General features: G+C 41.4%; 1 protein-coding gene across 1 annotated transcript in view; it reads left to right on the top strand.

Moving 5' to 3' along the window:
• KCNAB1 (potassium voltage-gated channel subfamily A member regulatory beta subunit 1) overlaps positions 1–16,526 on the top strand; it is a 287,116-nt gene that overhangs the window by 186,343 nt on the left and 84,247 nt on the right. Inside the window, 3 exon segments of the mRNA XM_037842046.1 lie at positions 7,070–7,107; positions 12,557–12,636; positions 14,996–15,040. Coding sequence (XP_037697974.1) covers positions 7,070–7,107; positions 12,557–12,636; positions 14,996–15,040 — 163 coding nt within the window.

The raw sequence follows: 16,526 nt of genomic DNA, 5'->3' as shown, positions 1-16,526 counted from the left end.
AACTAGTTGTTGTTGTTGTTGTTGTTGTTGTTACTATCCCTGGACCCCACTATCGCGGTGTGGGCTGCTTGAGTTCCCACCCACCTGCTTAACCACTTCACTCTGTTCTCTCCCAGGGGGAGAGTGTTTCCATCACATGTCCTGTGATGAGTAGAGGGCACCAATGTCAAGAAGCCAGTTGCTCACCTCAGATACCTGTCTGTACATCCCAGCACCATCCATCGAGACTCCCCCTCAGGACAGATGTCTAAGATCTTGCTTTCTGTTTGTTTTCTTGATTCCCCGTCAGTATGAAGAAGCTTAAGGTAACTGTGCAGCTGACCTGACTTATTGAAAAGAACAGCGTTCTCTCCACACAATGCTGTGGTTAGAAGCTTGAGGCAGGGTATCTAGAATAAATCTGCCTGAATTTAAACCCCAGCTCCATCACTTACTAGTCATTTGACTTTGAGGCAAATCACTTAACTTCTGAAAAATGGAGATGGGAACAGTTGAATAAAACAATGGAAAGGCAAGTGAGGGTGTAAAGAAAAGGATCCAATACTAAAAAAATCAAGCATGGGAAGAGTCTAGAACTATGATTCTCAACCCTGGCTGCAAATAGAATTATCTAAGGAGCTTTTAAATATAGTGATGCCAGGGTCCTTGAGATTCTGATTTAATCCATCTGGTGAAGTACTAGGTCAGCAGTATTATTTAAAGCTCCCCAGTCTATTCAAATATTCAGCCAGGGTTAAAAACCACTCATCCAGGATATTGAGTGAGAGAAATAACCAATATTTTGGAAGTGTTCTTCTGTTAGAGATGCTTTCTTACCAGGGTCGGTATGCCTGTGTTTTTTAAATATTTATTAATTGATTCAACAAACATTTCTTAAACCCCTACCATGTGCCAGGCTCTTCTCTAACAGCTAGGATTATAAACTTAAATTAAGCTTGGTCTCAGCTCTCAGGACAGTTGCAGTCTGTGTTTGAAAATAAATTATGTAATTACAATACAATGTAGTAGTACAATAATAACAGTTTGTTCAAAATTCCAGGATGGGATGAGCTTTTCTTCTTGCAAAGTCCAGTAAAGAATCATAGACTTTTAGAAATGAAGGAAGCTTAAAATTCATTCTTTTGTGTATCTGGAAATTAGAAACCAAGAGGTTGGGACCTTTATAGGGTCACAGAGTTAATGGAACAGAGATCTAAATATTCAAATAATGTGGCAAGACACATATTGACTAAACAGAGGAAGGTTAAGGAACTGTGGTTTAGAGCACTGGACTCTGAGGCTGAAGTTCTGGGTCCTGAAGCATAAGTAGGATTTGGATATAAGGATACAGAGAAAGATTACAGATTTGATGGAAGACTCAGCCCCTGGCTCAGAGAGGGTAAGTACAGACCGGGATAAGTCCCTGGCTCTGGGATCTTAGGTGGTGGTGGGCAATAGTTTAGTGCTCCTTCCCCCATGTCAACACTGGTCCTAGGTTTTCACTCTATTTCTTGCTAGACATACAATTTGAGTGAATGCTCCCCCTTTCAGCTTCCACCCCCTCTAGAGATAGTGGAAAGTCTTATTGATTTTGCCTGGTGTTTTGTCTAAATCCAATGAGATCTATGGTTTGAATCTCTAACCTTAAATTCTTCACTGATATAACGTAATTTAATACGTCTAAGCTCATCTGCATTTCCCTTCAATCCTTTGGTCTACCTTGAACACATTAACCTGAAGTTAACCCAAGCTCTGTTTGCAAAACCTAAAATTGTTAGATCCATAGTAGAATGTGTTGAATTGGTTCATCTGTGAATGGCAACTCCATTTTCTCCTTGCTCTGACCTTGGTGGTATCCTTGAAGTCTTCTCACCTTCTCTCACATCCTACATCCTTCTCATGAGCAAATCCAATTGCCTCTCCCTCAAATTATGTCCAAAATTCAACTACTTCTCACCATCCTGGCTCCAACCACCTTGGGCCAAGCCACTGTCCCATCTCATTTGGATGGTTATAATAGCCTCCCCATCAGTCCCCTGCTTCAGCCTTGGCCCCTGCAGTACTTGGCTTTAAGAACAACTTATGTGAGGTGGGAATTAATGCTTACACTGTGCTAGACATCTTTAAGAACTTATCAACACTGCAGCAGTGTTCCTTTACAAGAATGTCAGCTTGTGTCTCTCTTCCATTCAAAACTCCTCACTGGCTTCTCCAAGGTCCTTCTTAGGACCCAACAGGACCCCCACACGATCTGGTCCCCATGACCTGCTGACCTCAACTTCCCTGCCCCAGACACACTGGCCTCCTTGAATGTGCCGAGCAAATCCCATCTCCAGCACCATCCCTCGTTGTTCCCCCTTACTGGAAGTTCTTCCCCCAGATAACTGCATGACTGACTCCTTCATTTTCTTTATGTCTTTTCTCAAAAGCCCATTTCTTAGTGAATCTTATTTGGCCACCACTCTACATAAAATTTCAACACCCACCTCCTGACATTTCATATATCCAATCCTTATTTTATAGAGATGAGTCTCTTTAATACTCAATAGACATTGCATATTTTATATTTTATTTATAAATTTAAGATTAATGAATAAACACTATAAATTTTACTCTTTTTTCTTATTATTGTGTCCCTCCTCATGAGTCTACTCCATTAGTGGAGGAATAATTACCAGTTTTACTCAATGATAATTTAGGTACAATGTCCAGCACATGGTAGGCTCAATAAATGCTGTACAACAGAATCAGGAAATATTAACTGTAGCATTATAAATATTGTAATTGCATTTCTGTAGTCCCTTCTTGTGAGTTAAAAAATATATCCAAACCATAAGCAAGCCAACATGCAATAAAAATAAGCAGTTCATCTAATCTGCAACCTTAAAATGATTCAAACTCAAATTGAGAGACATTCTGCAAAGGACCTGACCAGTACTCTTCAAAAGTGTCAAGATCATGAAAGAAGAGGAAAGACTGAGAAACTGTCACAGATTGGCAGAGAATAGGAAGAAATGCAACTAAATGCAATTTGGGATCATGGATAGGACCCTGGAACAGAAAAAAAAAGGACAGTAGTAGAAAAACTGACAAAATTCAAAAGAGTTCTGTAGTTTAGTTACTAGTACTGTAACTATGTTAATCTCCTAGTTTTCATGATTGCATTATGTTTATGTAAAATGATAATATTAGAGAAAGCTGGGTGAGGGGTACACTGTTTGTTTTCTTGTAATTCTAAATTAGTTCAAAATAAAAAGCTAGAAAAAATCATTTTGATGAAGCCATTATTACACCTAAATGTCTAAATATCTCCTCATACTCAAAGCCAGGAGTTCATTTAAATAGGCGTGTTTTCTGAATGAATAAACAAGAAGCAATTACCCTACAAACCACTGACAAGGTAACTAAGTAACAAAGGACAAAGAATTGGCATGCGAGTGTGTGTGCACATTTGTGTGTGCGAGTGTGTGTGTAAAGGTAGTTTTCTTCTTCTTATGTTTTACCAAGCATTTTTCTGCACCACAGCAGGTGTACTCCCAGGGACTCATACAAGCATATATTCCTTGATGCATGAAGAAGTCTGATCGGAAGACATGATAACACTTCAACAGCTCTCTCTATACTACTGAGCTTTTAAAAGGTTAGAAATAGCAAGTGTCAGTTAAGTAAAATTATCTTCTAAGTAACAGGCCACTAATTTGAGATTTCACAGTGAAATAATCACTCACCATCCTGGGTCTCAGGAAAGCATGTGCTCATTAGAGACAGAAAAATGATTAAGAAAATTGTCACAGAGGGGTTTTAAAAAGAATCAGATTAATAAACCACCTTAGATCTTGGGTTGGGGGAGTTACAGGGAGTGAAAGCATACATGCAAGCAAAGCTCCTCCTTCTGAAGGCTCACTCAAGTGCTGTCCAGCAAGAGAGAATGTGTTCTATTTGTAGGTGAGGGCCCTTCCTCGAGTGTGGCTGGCGGACCCTGTGCTCACAGAGCCAGCCCCTCTCTCTGGGTACCTTGTGGCCAGGGAGAAGGACCTTCTCCTGCCCTTTCCCCAGGAGGGGGCACAGCTGGATGGGCACCTGGGGTCCCGGAGAAAAATCTTCAGTCACCTAGAACTAGAACTGAAGGTGATAGGCAAGGATTACTGATCTTTCTGTCTAATCGAAATCAGCATGTTTGTTTGGAAATTATCCCAGTATTTTGTAGATTACTGACAGTCAGATACAAAACCTAATTCAATTTAACTGACAAATATCTGCTAAGGACCCACTTCCATTCAAAGGCTGTGGGTGATAAAAAGATAAAATAAACTTCTAACCCTCAGACAGTGTCTCTATCTTATAAAAGATATAAAGTTGATAAATAACTACAAAGCAAATGAGTAGCAAATGTCTAAAGGCCCTGGGAGGTAGTCTATCTGAACAAAGTAAGCGGACCATAAGAATAATAAACTCCCAGAAATGAGCCAAACTTTATTTTTTTAACTAAGCTGCAGTGTAGACATATAACTTAATGTAAATGTATATGATATATATATTCTATTTTGTTAAAAATTAAAACCCAATTGAAAAAGAAAAAAACAATTATTACTGTTTTTTCTTTATAATTCGTTACCACTTTGATTTGGAATCAGAAATTTGAGATCTTTTCTTCTGTACCAATTTATCAGTGAAGTCCTGTATTTTATTTTTTTTACTGTGATGCATAGAATGCAGCCTTAAATACTTAAACAGGGAACGCAATTAGTTTTTTCAGGTTCCTTTTGGAATAGAGCTGTTACTAAACATAGATTCTTCCCGACATGGATGGAATCATTATACATCGTCTTATAGATAGAATGTTCTCCTCCAAGATGTGTGTACAATCCTGGCTTTCAATGTTGTCATATTTAGTCTTCAATATCATTTTGTACTGCAGTGTGATAATTTCCAAATTGTATAGCCCATCATTCGTTCTATCAAAAATTAAGGAAGGTAAGCTAAACAATTTTAGTTCATTTTCATAAACTTTGAAATCAGGGAACTTCTACAGAATCCAGTTTTCAACATCATCATTTTGCAGAATGAATTTTAGTCTATTTTCATTTCTGAAAACTTCTTGCACTGTAGGAAAGTAGGCCAAATTATTCCTTAATGAATGAATTTCCCGAAGACTCAATTTTGTCAAGACTGAGAGAAACAAATGAGACATTTGTGCAAATACTTGTAAATGATGCACTGTAGAAAGATATTCAAAAGGTATGGATGGGTTGTAATGTCAACAAGAAGCTGGGGACCTTGAGCCAATCTTCACTGCAAAGTAGAGATAGGACTATTCCCTTTGATGACAAAGACAGTTAAAAAGAAATCTCTTCAGCTCCACAGCACAAGTAAACTAGCAAATTCATCAAGCAAACACTGATCTGTTTTTGCTCCAAGACATAAAAGTATAGCCAATTCATGGTATTAGCTACTGAATCCATGGTTTGTCCTAATTGAGTTTTTTAGCCCAAAGCAATTTCTGATGAATGAGGCAATCAATGGACTTAGGTATAGTGTCCCTACAAAATACCACCATCTTGGATGTGTTGCTTGACGAGTATTACATCAGTTCCATCCAACATGAGAGCTCCTGTCTGTAGTTACATTTACTGTCTTTGAACAGTGCATTCTACATTTAGTGGTGTGAGACTTTTCTCATCATACAAAGCCACTTCCTGATGTTTCACCTTTCATGGGCTCCTTGTCCAAAAGTTCTTTGACCCCTTTAAAATTCTCAAGGCATCACAAATAAACATAGCTAACAGAGGGCTATTATTTGTATCAGTATTGTCATTCACTGCAATAGAAAATGCCACCGATTATTTAACTTGCCCTGAAAGTTCTCAACCATGTCTTTAACATGCTGAGCTACAGTGTTTCTGGTTAGACTAACATTTGCAAATGCTTGTTTATGCCCTGGACACATAATTACTTCTGCACTTTCAAAAGAGGCTCTTTTATAAACTCATTGTCTGTAGAAAGGTTTGATGCCCAGGCGATTTTTTCACTTAAAGAGAACCGCATTTCACAGCAGATCACTTATTTTATTCTCATTCAAAAATGAGCACTGTTGTTTTTCAACATTCATCTTTTCTGTATTTCTGTCATGGTTTCATTCTGTCCCCTCTTCTAGGAAACCTTCCTTGAATGCCACCTCCCTCCAGTCTAGTTTGGACACTCCCTCCCTTATTGCCTTGTGTTTGCCTCAGTCACAGCATTCATTAAGTAGTACTGGGAACTGAGCTCCTGGGAGAAAGGAACTGGGTCAATCACCTCATTCTCCCTAGCACCTGAGAGCAATGCCTTTGCCATATAACAAGGGCTGAAGACAGTGAAGAAAGGAGGAAATTAATGAGGTGACTGGAGACTAGTGTGGCAGGAGTCCACTCAATACCTGCTTCCCTTTGCTTTAGAAATACAAATCTTTGGCTGCTATATATGCCTCTTTCCACGGCTTCCCAATGCTCACTCCAGCTACTCCCGACCCCCTATGTCCCCAAAACCAATGGAGATTTCCATTTAGGAGTAATAGGCCCTAACAGAAAGATCCTTAAATGTCACCTGCTGGGTGGGTCTTGAGGATATCTGAGAGGGTTCCTTTCAAAAGGTAATGGGGAATACAAAATAGAGTCCCTTGTCAGAGACAACGGAGGGAAAATCTCCACTTTCAGAACCACTGGCGTCTTTGTTAAGTAAAAGCAAGAATGGGTATGTACCATAGTGGGCTTGGTAGCACTATCTTCTTGCACACCAGCATTCATGGTCCTACATGAGAAGAAAGAAGCATTTCTTATGACAGGATTGCCTTTAGACTATTACAGTGCATTTTAGTGAAGAAAAGGAACACTTTCTTCAGAGGGATACAGACCATGCTGGAGTAGAAGTAGTGAGAGGAGGGCAGGCAGGCTAGACTTCAGCTCAACATGCCCTTTCCTCCAGATACTTCTGTGCAGCGAACTACCTGCACAACCTATAGAGGTAGTCCCAGCATAACAGAACATTTCCTCTCATTATGTACTATATTATAAAACTGATTATAAATAATGTCCAAATATTTATTTTTTTCTAGGAACATGGGTGACATTTGGAGGTCAAATTTCAGATGAGGTAAGTTGCTTTTAGCTCCCGCTATGCTGATCAAAGAAAATGTGGATTGAGCTGGAGAGCAGGAGTATTCTTCCTGGACCCTGACATTTGAAGAGGATAATGTTTCAATTTTGGGAAATGGTTAGGATTGACTCAAAGATTATTTTCAATTTTATCTTGCCTCACATATTTTTTTCACATTTAGACTGTTAAGAGCCCTTGAGGCTGTTGATCTATGTGTAAGCTCAACAGAGAATGATTCAGTTTAGAATTAATATTTAGCCACTTTATGAAAGCATTTATTGCTGTTGCTGGTGGGGTGTGTGTGTGTGTATGCGTGTGTGTGCAGCTCCACCTCAGGTGACCAACTCATCCCAATTTGCATGGAATCTTCCGGGTTTGGGCACTGAAAACCCATGTCACAGGAGTTCTCTTAGTCCTGGGCAAACTGGCACAGTTGTTCACACTGTCTTGGGCAGCTAATCTAACCTGTCAGTCTCAGTTCTTCCTATGTAAAAAGGGATGATAATGGTGACCTTGAATTTCTGTTGAAAGGATGGATCATGTCATGCATATCAGATGTTTATATAACCCTCTGACTAGTACATAGCAGACACTCAAAAAAAGGGCAGCTTTAATCATTACATTTGCCATAAAATTCCTCTAAATAATCCTATACACATTCAAAACAGCACTTACCGAAGTGCTCTTTTTATCGTTTCTTTTAGGGAATACTTTCATGGCATAAGTGAGGTATGCAATCGTTGAGCACCAGTAACTCCCCAGCAGGCAGTGCCCTCCGGCCACCCCCATCCTTCCTTCCCTCCCTACCTGCAACACCACTGAGGAGTGAGATAGCATAGTTGAGTGGATACTCTGCCATTTACCAATATTTACTTTTTACTAACAATTGCCACATCAGTAAAATGCCGACAATAGCACCTACTCAGCAGGATCACAGTTAAGATTAATGAGATGAAGAACTTATCCTGGTGCTGGGGCAGAAAAAGCCCCTGAGAAAGGTAGCTCTTCTTATCCTTCCCAAGAAGATGCTCGGAGTAATGGAGTGTCCTCCCCATAGCAGCCAAAGGCACTAGTGTTTTTTAACAGATATGGGGTCAAAAGAAGAGTCTTAGCTACATATTTGTATCTAATGCCTGTTACCCATTTGGGGCATATGTCACGACAGAGGGTTTGCTGCAAGTTGGGTTCCCCGGGAAGCAGACTCTGAGATGGAAATCAGCATGGAGGAAATTTATTAGGAAGTGCTGTCATTATCAACACTTGTGGATGCAGGGAAGGAAGCAGGATTGGGCAGGCGGGGAAGTTGGACTGTGCTGCAGTCTCAACAAGGACCTCAGTCGACCCCATGGAGAGCTCTGAAGCCGAGGTCACCCTGCAGACCTGTCCCAAGTCAAGACAAGGGAACCAGACCTTTCTGTCCCCTGAATTGGCCAGTCAGTCATTTGGATAGAGGCTGCTTCCAGGAAGCTTATCTAACCTTGAGCTAGGCAACTCTCTTCAGTCAAAGGCAATTTTCAGAGGGAACTAACAGCTGAAGGCCTTCTGATGGCTGCACTCACAGCAGTGAGAGTAGTAAGTCCTTCAGTTCTGAAGGAGGACCCGGGTTGCACATCACAGAGGCCATTCTAGGGCCCTCTGATTGACATCAGGTAGGTGTGTGTGGAAAGGCACATAGAGAGCAGAGGAGTAGCCAAGCCTTTAAGTCAGATACAAAGTAAGTAGCAAGTAGAGAAGGAGATCTAAAATTAAGAATCCACGTATCCAGCATGGTGTGGTTCTTGGATGGAGGGGGGGAGGGGAGTGAGACAAAATTATCTTCCCTTTTGAAGTGAAGGGACCAACTGTAAACACAGCATTTTCCCCTTTAGTCTTGTAATCTCCCCTTTACAGTGTCTGCTCTCTGCTGCAGTGAGCCCAGCTTGCCCAGGTCAGGACTAAATTCTGAAACAAATCACTTCAAAATTTCAATTCTACAAATGGCAAAATAAAGCTGTCACCTCAGATGCAGACTAGACTGTGTTGGTTCCCTGTCTGCTAAAACAAATACTATACAATAGGTTGGTTTACAACTAGAATTTATTGGTTTATGGTTTCAGAAGCTAGAAGGCTCACTTCCTACTGGGGTTGATGTCCCCTGACTGCTGGAAATCTTTGGCATTCTTTGACCTTTCCATCACATGGCAATGCACATGTCAGCATCTTCTCCTTTCTCTTCCCAGTTCCATTGACTTCTAGCTTCTGGCTGCTCCCAGTAGCTCCTTTCACTCTGACCAAATTCCTCTGCTTATAAGGACTTCAGTCATACTGGATTAAGGCTCATCTTCATTCAGTTTGGACACAGCTTAACTAATAACATCTTTAAATGGGTTCACACTCGCAGGACCATGCATTTTTGTGGGGGATGTGATTCAATTACCAGCACGAAGAAGTAGCTACTGTCTTTCCAGAAGCAGCTGTGGCCTTCCTTGCGTTCCTGCAGAGAGAATGCCATCAAGGAGAAGGAGGGGTCACAGCCAGACCACAATCACAACACTAGTTGGATTGCTCAAGCTCAGCCATTTCTGCATGGCAAAAATGCTGGCCGATAGCAATGAGTTCATCTTCCCAGATTTTCCCTGCTTTCTCTCTGGCTTCAGATGAGCTCAATACAATGCAGGTACAAAAATGGGCCACCTGGATTACCACAACATAATGTGATGAGTGATGCAATCATCGGCTTTGACTTGGGAGACGGTGATTTCCCCATTACTAGAAGAGTTCAAGCCTTTATTGAATAACAACTTGATATTACCAAAAGGATTCAATCAGCAAAAGATAATTCATGTGATACTTCCTGTGCCGGTTTGAGTGTATTGTGTCCCCCAAATGCCATTATCTTTGTGGTCTTGTGTGGGGCAGAAGTTTTGGTGTTGGTTAGATTTGCTTGGAGTGTGCCCCACCCAGCTGTGGGAGATAATTTTGATGAGATGTTCCCATGGAGGCGTGGCCCCACCCATTCGGGGTGGGCCTTGATCGGTGGAGCTATATAAATGAGCTGACTCAAAGAGAGAAAAGAGAGTGCAGCTGGGAGTGATATTTTGAAGAGGAGCAAGCTTGCTAGAGAGGAACGTCCTGGGAGAAAGCCGTTTTGAGGCCAGAGCTTTGGAGCAGATGCCAGCTGCCTTCCTAGCTAACAGAGGTTTTCCGGAGGCCATTGGCCATCCTCCGGTGAGGGTACCCGATTGCTGATGTGTTACCTTGGACGCTTTGTGGCCTTAAGACTGTAATTGTGTAGTGAAATAAACCCCCATTTTATAAAAGCCTATCCATCTCTGGTGTTTTGCATTCTGCAGCATTAGCAAACTAGGACACTTCCCAAAGATGATTCTGGCTTCATCATAAAACCAAGATGGTGCTACTCAAATGAATAACAATTTTTTTTTAAATAATGGCAAGAGTGTATTACCACCTTACAGTACTTAATTTTCACTTTTTATTTGTATTTTCTCATCTGTAAGGTGGTTAGGAGGACTTTAATCACAGGTATTAATAAACCCAATTCAAATTGGCTTAACCAATAAAGGAAAAATCATTTTGACTATTATACTAGAATTGTATATATATAAAGTGACAGGATCACTCAATCAGTGGCCCTCACTCCATTTCCCAGCTATTCTCTTGGCTCTGAAGTCCTTTGTGTATCAACTTCATCCTCAAGAACTAAGATAGCTGCATAAATTCTAGGCCTTGTTTGGAACAATAACTCCAGAGATAGAGAATGCTGCTTCTAGAAAGAACAAAGAAAAATGTTTCCAGAAGCCCCCAGCAAATCTCTCCTTGTGTCTCATTGGCCCAACATGTCACATGACCCTTCTTGACCCACCTGCTCTTAGGCTCATGAGCTGCCCCCTCCCCACGATTGGCAGGAGATAAGGTCAGCTTCCCCTGAAGTCTATGACCCTGTATAGGGGAGCTGAACAGAATCATCCCCATTTCGTAAATGAGGAAACTGAAATTCAGAGAGGTCAAATTTTTTGCCCAAGATTATGTACCTAGTAAGTGTTAAACTCAAGGCCAGGAGCCACTCTTCCAACTTAGTTTCATGATTTTTTTTTTTTTCATTCCACATGTCCTTCAGATCTTCAAATTCAATGGCTGGAAAACCTCTCAGCAATCATTTAGTCCAACTCTCCAACCAGGATTCTCCATTTTATTTTAAAAATTCTCTCTAGATAAGATTAAATTATGCACATCTCCCAATAATAATCCACTAGTATGTCATGTGATATAATACAAGGGTATATAAGCACAACAATTTCCAAAGTATAGGACAACCATAATGAGAAAAGTTGTACTTATTTTAATTTTAATCTCTGTTTAGGATAAATGTCAGAGTGGCAACAAATTCAAATCAGTAATAGCATTTTTGCTGCTTTTAGTCTAATGGATTTGCATAAACTCCATTTTTCTTGCCTAACCATTTTTTTAATAGACCAATATTTAAACCAACAGAATAGTTTATCTTGGCAATGCTGATAAAGCCACTTTAGTCCACAATTAAAATGATGGAAAAATCTATTGTAATTATTTGTGAGGTGTATAATTTTCAATTGACTAAGCAGTCTCTCTCAAAAAAAAAAAAAGAAAAAAAGAAATGTTTCAGCAAAATGAAAAAAAAGGGCCCCTCAACTTTTGTTTATCCCTATTCCCTACAACTATCCCTTGTGAGGTTGTTTGTGGCTATCCCTCCACTCCCCTGTCACACTTGCATTCAGCAGCACACAGGGAAGGAAGGAGGTGCTTTGGGATGTGTTTGTAGAGTCCGTGGGCTGAACAGTGAGGTGCCAGGTCCCCGGTGAGTCAACTGTGTCCTCGCTGTGTGTCCTCGCTGTGTGTTGATTCTGCTTGATGCTCTGGGATGGTGCCTGGGATTTTGCTGAACTGTGAGGGCAGTTGTTTTACAACAGTCACGATTCTGTCTAACCTTCAGTTCAGCACAGTCTGCTGAGCCTCAAGAAAAAGGCATAAGCTTTTAGGTCAGTTGTCACCCAGCTGCCAAAACCTTGGCTTGGAGAAAGGAGAAGAGGGAAGAAGTCGCCAGTGGTATGAATGACCCTCTTTGTCAGAGAGATTATGATGCCACAGAGAATGTTGTTAAACCAGGTCTTGCAAGCAGAGTGAGAAACACTGATTTATCCACTGCACTGTGCTCCTGACATCAGATCTAATTCTAGTGTTAAGGGAATCACTTAGTGCTGGATCTATGTCTGAGGGAAAAGTACTTCTACCATATAGATTCTGGTTGAGCATCCTATTTTTTACTTCTTTTTTCTTCACTAAAATTGAGAAAAACAAGGAGTGCTTGGTGAGATCTCAGTGTTTCTAAAGGCCATTAAAGGATTCAAAGTTGCTTCCAGGTTTGGGAAAGCACTTGGCTTTTCTGACTGACCCCTGCCTCCTCTTGCAGGTTGCTGAACGGCTGATGACAATCGCTTATGAAAGTGGAGTCAATCTCTTTGATACTGCAGAGGTCTATGCAGCTGGAAAGTAAGTTGGTACCTGTTTGTCTCGCTCAAGTGCTGTATTCGGAACCAGCAGAATCTGCCCAGGCCATTTCCAACACGTTGGTCCACCCTGTCCCTGCCTCACATGTGTGGATAGCCCTGCTCTTCCTCCTTCCCTCTACCACTGTAATTTGGGGGAAATTGACCACCTCTGCCCCTCTCTTCCTGCCTCTGTTCCCTGTATGAGGAATAGATTGGGGGGAGGTAGAGCCAGGAAGCTCTGTGTGAGGGGCAGAGGTGGCCAGGACCAGAGTGATGGCAGTGGACATCAATAAATGTTAGCTGAGTATGTGTCTGGGCAAATGAGCGGATGCCATGTGGTTGTTCAAAAGCTAATCTATTCCATAAGTACATCTCATAGACATCCTCTGTGCAAGGAAGTAGGGACTTCTCTTCCTGTTTGCAAGTATGTCCCTATACTTAGCCTTATAGGTAGATCCCAGAGTAAGAAAAGGATGGCTCCCCAAAGATATCAAGATATCTAATATGTTTATAAAAGGGTATTTCAGATCGCATTCTGAGCAGATGGAAAGCTGCAAAAAAGGCCTCACTACTTTTGCTCGTGGATCCCACCTAGCTGCAACCTTCCCATGGACCCAGAAGCAGGTCTGAGCTCTAGGACAGGGCTCCTTAAACAGAACACATGGGTTAGATACCCTTGGGACCAGGCCTCAAGGTTCATCCCTCCAGCTCAGCATAACAAGCACATTTCAGAATAGAGCTGGGGTATCCGGGCCTCCCACCAAGAACATGGATGCATGGCTCCCAGAACCAAAAGAAACTGAATAGCTGGACAGCTGTTTCAGCCGCTCTGCAATTTTCTAACAGGACTGTTGGGCATAATCATCTGCAGGCCTAATCCATCTCCCTCCAGGTGAGAATTACAACCAAACTGCTGGGCTGGCTGAATCAGGTTCATCACTGGCCAGTCTACGTGCCTGTTCCTTGTGCAGATTTCTTCCTTTTCATGGGCAGGTCTATTTTTAAGGACTATCAAGGACATTCAGAGTCCACATCCTTGATTTTTTCAGTTGAGTTAAGGAGAGAAAATAAAATTTATGAAGGCTTGCTCCTTTCCACATCCTACTTTTTCTTAGTGTTTTCTTCTTTTATTGAACTGCTTAGTACCAAATGAGGTTAAGGTAGAAAAAGGGAAGTATCATGGACGAGTCTGTTATTTAGAATCCTGTCTGTATTCTTATTGTGGAGCATAATCAGTTCTGATTATTTATTGTTATAGGTTTTTTTTTTATTTTTTATTTATTTATTGTTTTAGTTTTTTTCTTTGATTAATTATTAATTGATTGTTTGTAGTTTCCCACTGTGAAATGTGAGGTTACAAAAGGCAACAGTAAAAGAGACAAATAGGAAAAAAAAATACTGATGTAACATTCGATACGTCTATTCAGGGCATACGCCATGGATAACCCACATCACGGTTTATTGCCAGGCTCTACATTCTCACAAAGGCAGAACTTTCAGTTATAGCAAATAATGATTAGCAATGGCTCTCGTCTATAAGATCCTAATGATAAAACAACTAATTCCACTATCTTCCCATTCACAAAGCCTCTGAGAGCCCAACTGCTTCTCACAAATTTGGTCTCACTGGGAGGGATGGGGAAGAAAGTTCTGGTCCCCTCAAGCTTGGGTCCGTTGTATCCCAGCAGGGGTTGGTAGGACAGAGAGAGGACAGTGGAGATGTCTCCAGCACAGCTGTCCATGACCCAGCCTCATGGGCAGGAAAGATACTTTTCTGTGTCTCCTTATCTCTTGCTCCTACAACAAAGTTTCTGAGACAAAGTTTGTCACTGGGACCCAGTACATTCTCTATGTAGGCCACTGCAACTGTAGCCTTGGGCCTTGGGACATCTAAACCCTCATGGGGGTTCTTCTTTTATCCTACAAATCCCCTGGGATGCAATATTTCCTGTCTAAACAGTGTGAGGTCTCATTGTCCACCCAGTCACAACTGGAGACCACAGCAAGTAGACGGTGAGCCTTGACTCCCATTGGACGTCACTAAGCAAGACATTTATATATGGACTCGATGGTTCAAAAAAACAAGCTGCCAAATGACTGCACTGTTTCTTAATATTAGGACAACAGGCGGTCTCTTGCCAGCATGTTAGAATTTGGTAGGTACTTCTGGAATGCTCCAGAGCATGACTGAGCGGGCGCAAGCAGAAACAGTGGAAACTGTGCTACTAGCCTAGAGCAGCTTCTATTTGGGGGTTATGTAAGCACGGAGAGTTCAAGCAAGGAATGGCTCTGGTGTTTGGGATTGACTCATGATTTTCCAGGCCATTGTATCCTAAGGCATTATCTATCTTCCCCTCCAGGGCTGAAGTGATATTAGGAAGCATCATCAAGAAGAAAGGCTGGAGGTAACTGCATTTACCATAATCATTTGTTTGCTTTTGAAGAGGATTATTATTTTACACTGGAGCAAGGAAAATAAAATCCTTTGATACCTGACCAAAAGCTGTCAACACACAAAAAAAGTCAACTCTTGGTTAAAAAAATAATAATAATCATTTACAGTGGTTTGAAAATAAACATCAGTGAATTCATTACTTGTGCTTTAAAGCTTATTGACTAGTCACTGATCACAATGAATTGCCACAGGGTTGAGCAGAGAAGGAGAGAATGTTCAAGAGATACTTGTGCATGAAAGAAAGTGACATTTTCATGGCTTCTGCTTGCATTTGTGGTGATTTGACAAAGGAAGCAAGCTTACAGGAAGCTGGTGAATGATGCACATGTATTTATGTTCAGTGTTCATTTTATTAACAGCTCTGGAGGCAAGGAAATGATGAGGGCAGAAGCCTGTGGGATAAATACTCCAAAGCTTTCTTACTGAACACAATTAGCCAGCATCTCTCCTATACGCTTGGGGACCTATTATCTGGGCATTCAGGGGAGTTTCATCTGCTAACCTTGAGGGGTGCCTCTGAGAAACACGAGGGGCTGTGCTTTCAGGTCCCATGCCATCACTTTCTCCAGCCAAGGCCAGTGATAATGCAGGATGCCATAATATCTACATGTGGGGAGAGACCATCCCTCTCCATTTCATGGTGCACATCAGCCATGACAGCCACTTCTTCCCCAACATGAGTAGAGAATTAGCAAAGGCAACTGGACAAGGTTGGGGGCCTTCTCTGCCCTAGAGTGTCTGCTGATGGCCAAACAAATAACAGTGCTATAGGATTAGTAAGGACAACTGTGCAAAGAACTTTGCACCCATGAATATACATGAAGCATGTATGTTTTTAAATTTAGTCTAGGAAACATGGATATTTTCAAAGAGTACAGCTCAAGACTTGTTTTATTATGCCTTTGCACCCTTCATGTAAACTCCCTTGGGCAGGAGAAACTAGAAGTGCTGAACAGAGACCCATGTATTTTCCTGGAGGCTCACTCTTCTCTCTGAAAAAAACGTTTGGAAGGCACATAGGGTCTTGCCAAAATGGATACCCAGACATTTATGTTAGTTATGTTCAAGTATGAACAAATAAAGATTGGTGAACTATTTCCTCCCTCTTCCTTCCTCCTTCCCACCACCATCCCAGCAGACTGTATTCAACCTTAAATATGGAAAAATATTCACATTCCCACCCAGTCCTCCTCCGTGCTGAGTTGCCTTCCCACACAGCATATTGGTCCATCATCCATTACTGCCCATATCAAGACCTTGGGGATAAGTCCACTAACAGCAGAGTGGAGTCTGGAGCAAGGTGTATGCTGCTGGAGTGCACCTGAGGAAGGAGGAGCAGCACTGGCACACTAGCTCTTTTCCCCTCAACCAACACCCAAAGAAGATTTAACCATCACTTTCCATAATCAAATAATTTATTACATACCTTTTGTAGA

This window comes from Choloepus didactylus, chromosome 1 (assembly GCF_015220235.1).
Source record: "Choloepus didactylus isolate mChoDid1 chromosome 1, mChoDid1.pri, whole genome shotgun sequence".
NCBI classification, from domain to species: domain Eukaryota; kingdom Metazoa; phylum Chordata; class Mammalia; order Pilosa; family Megalonychidae; genus Choloepus; species Choloepus didactylus.
This window is presented reverse-complemented; position numbering and strand designations above follow the sequence as displayed.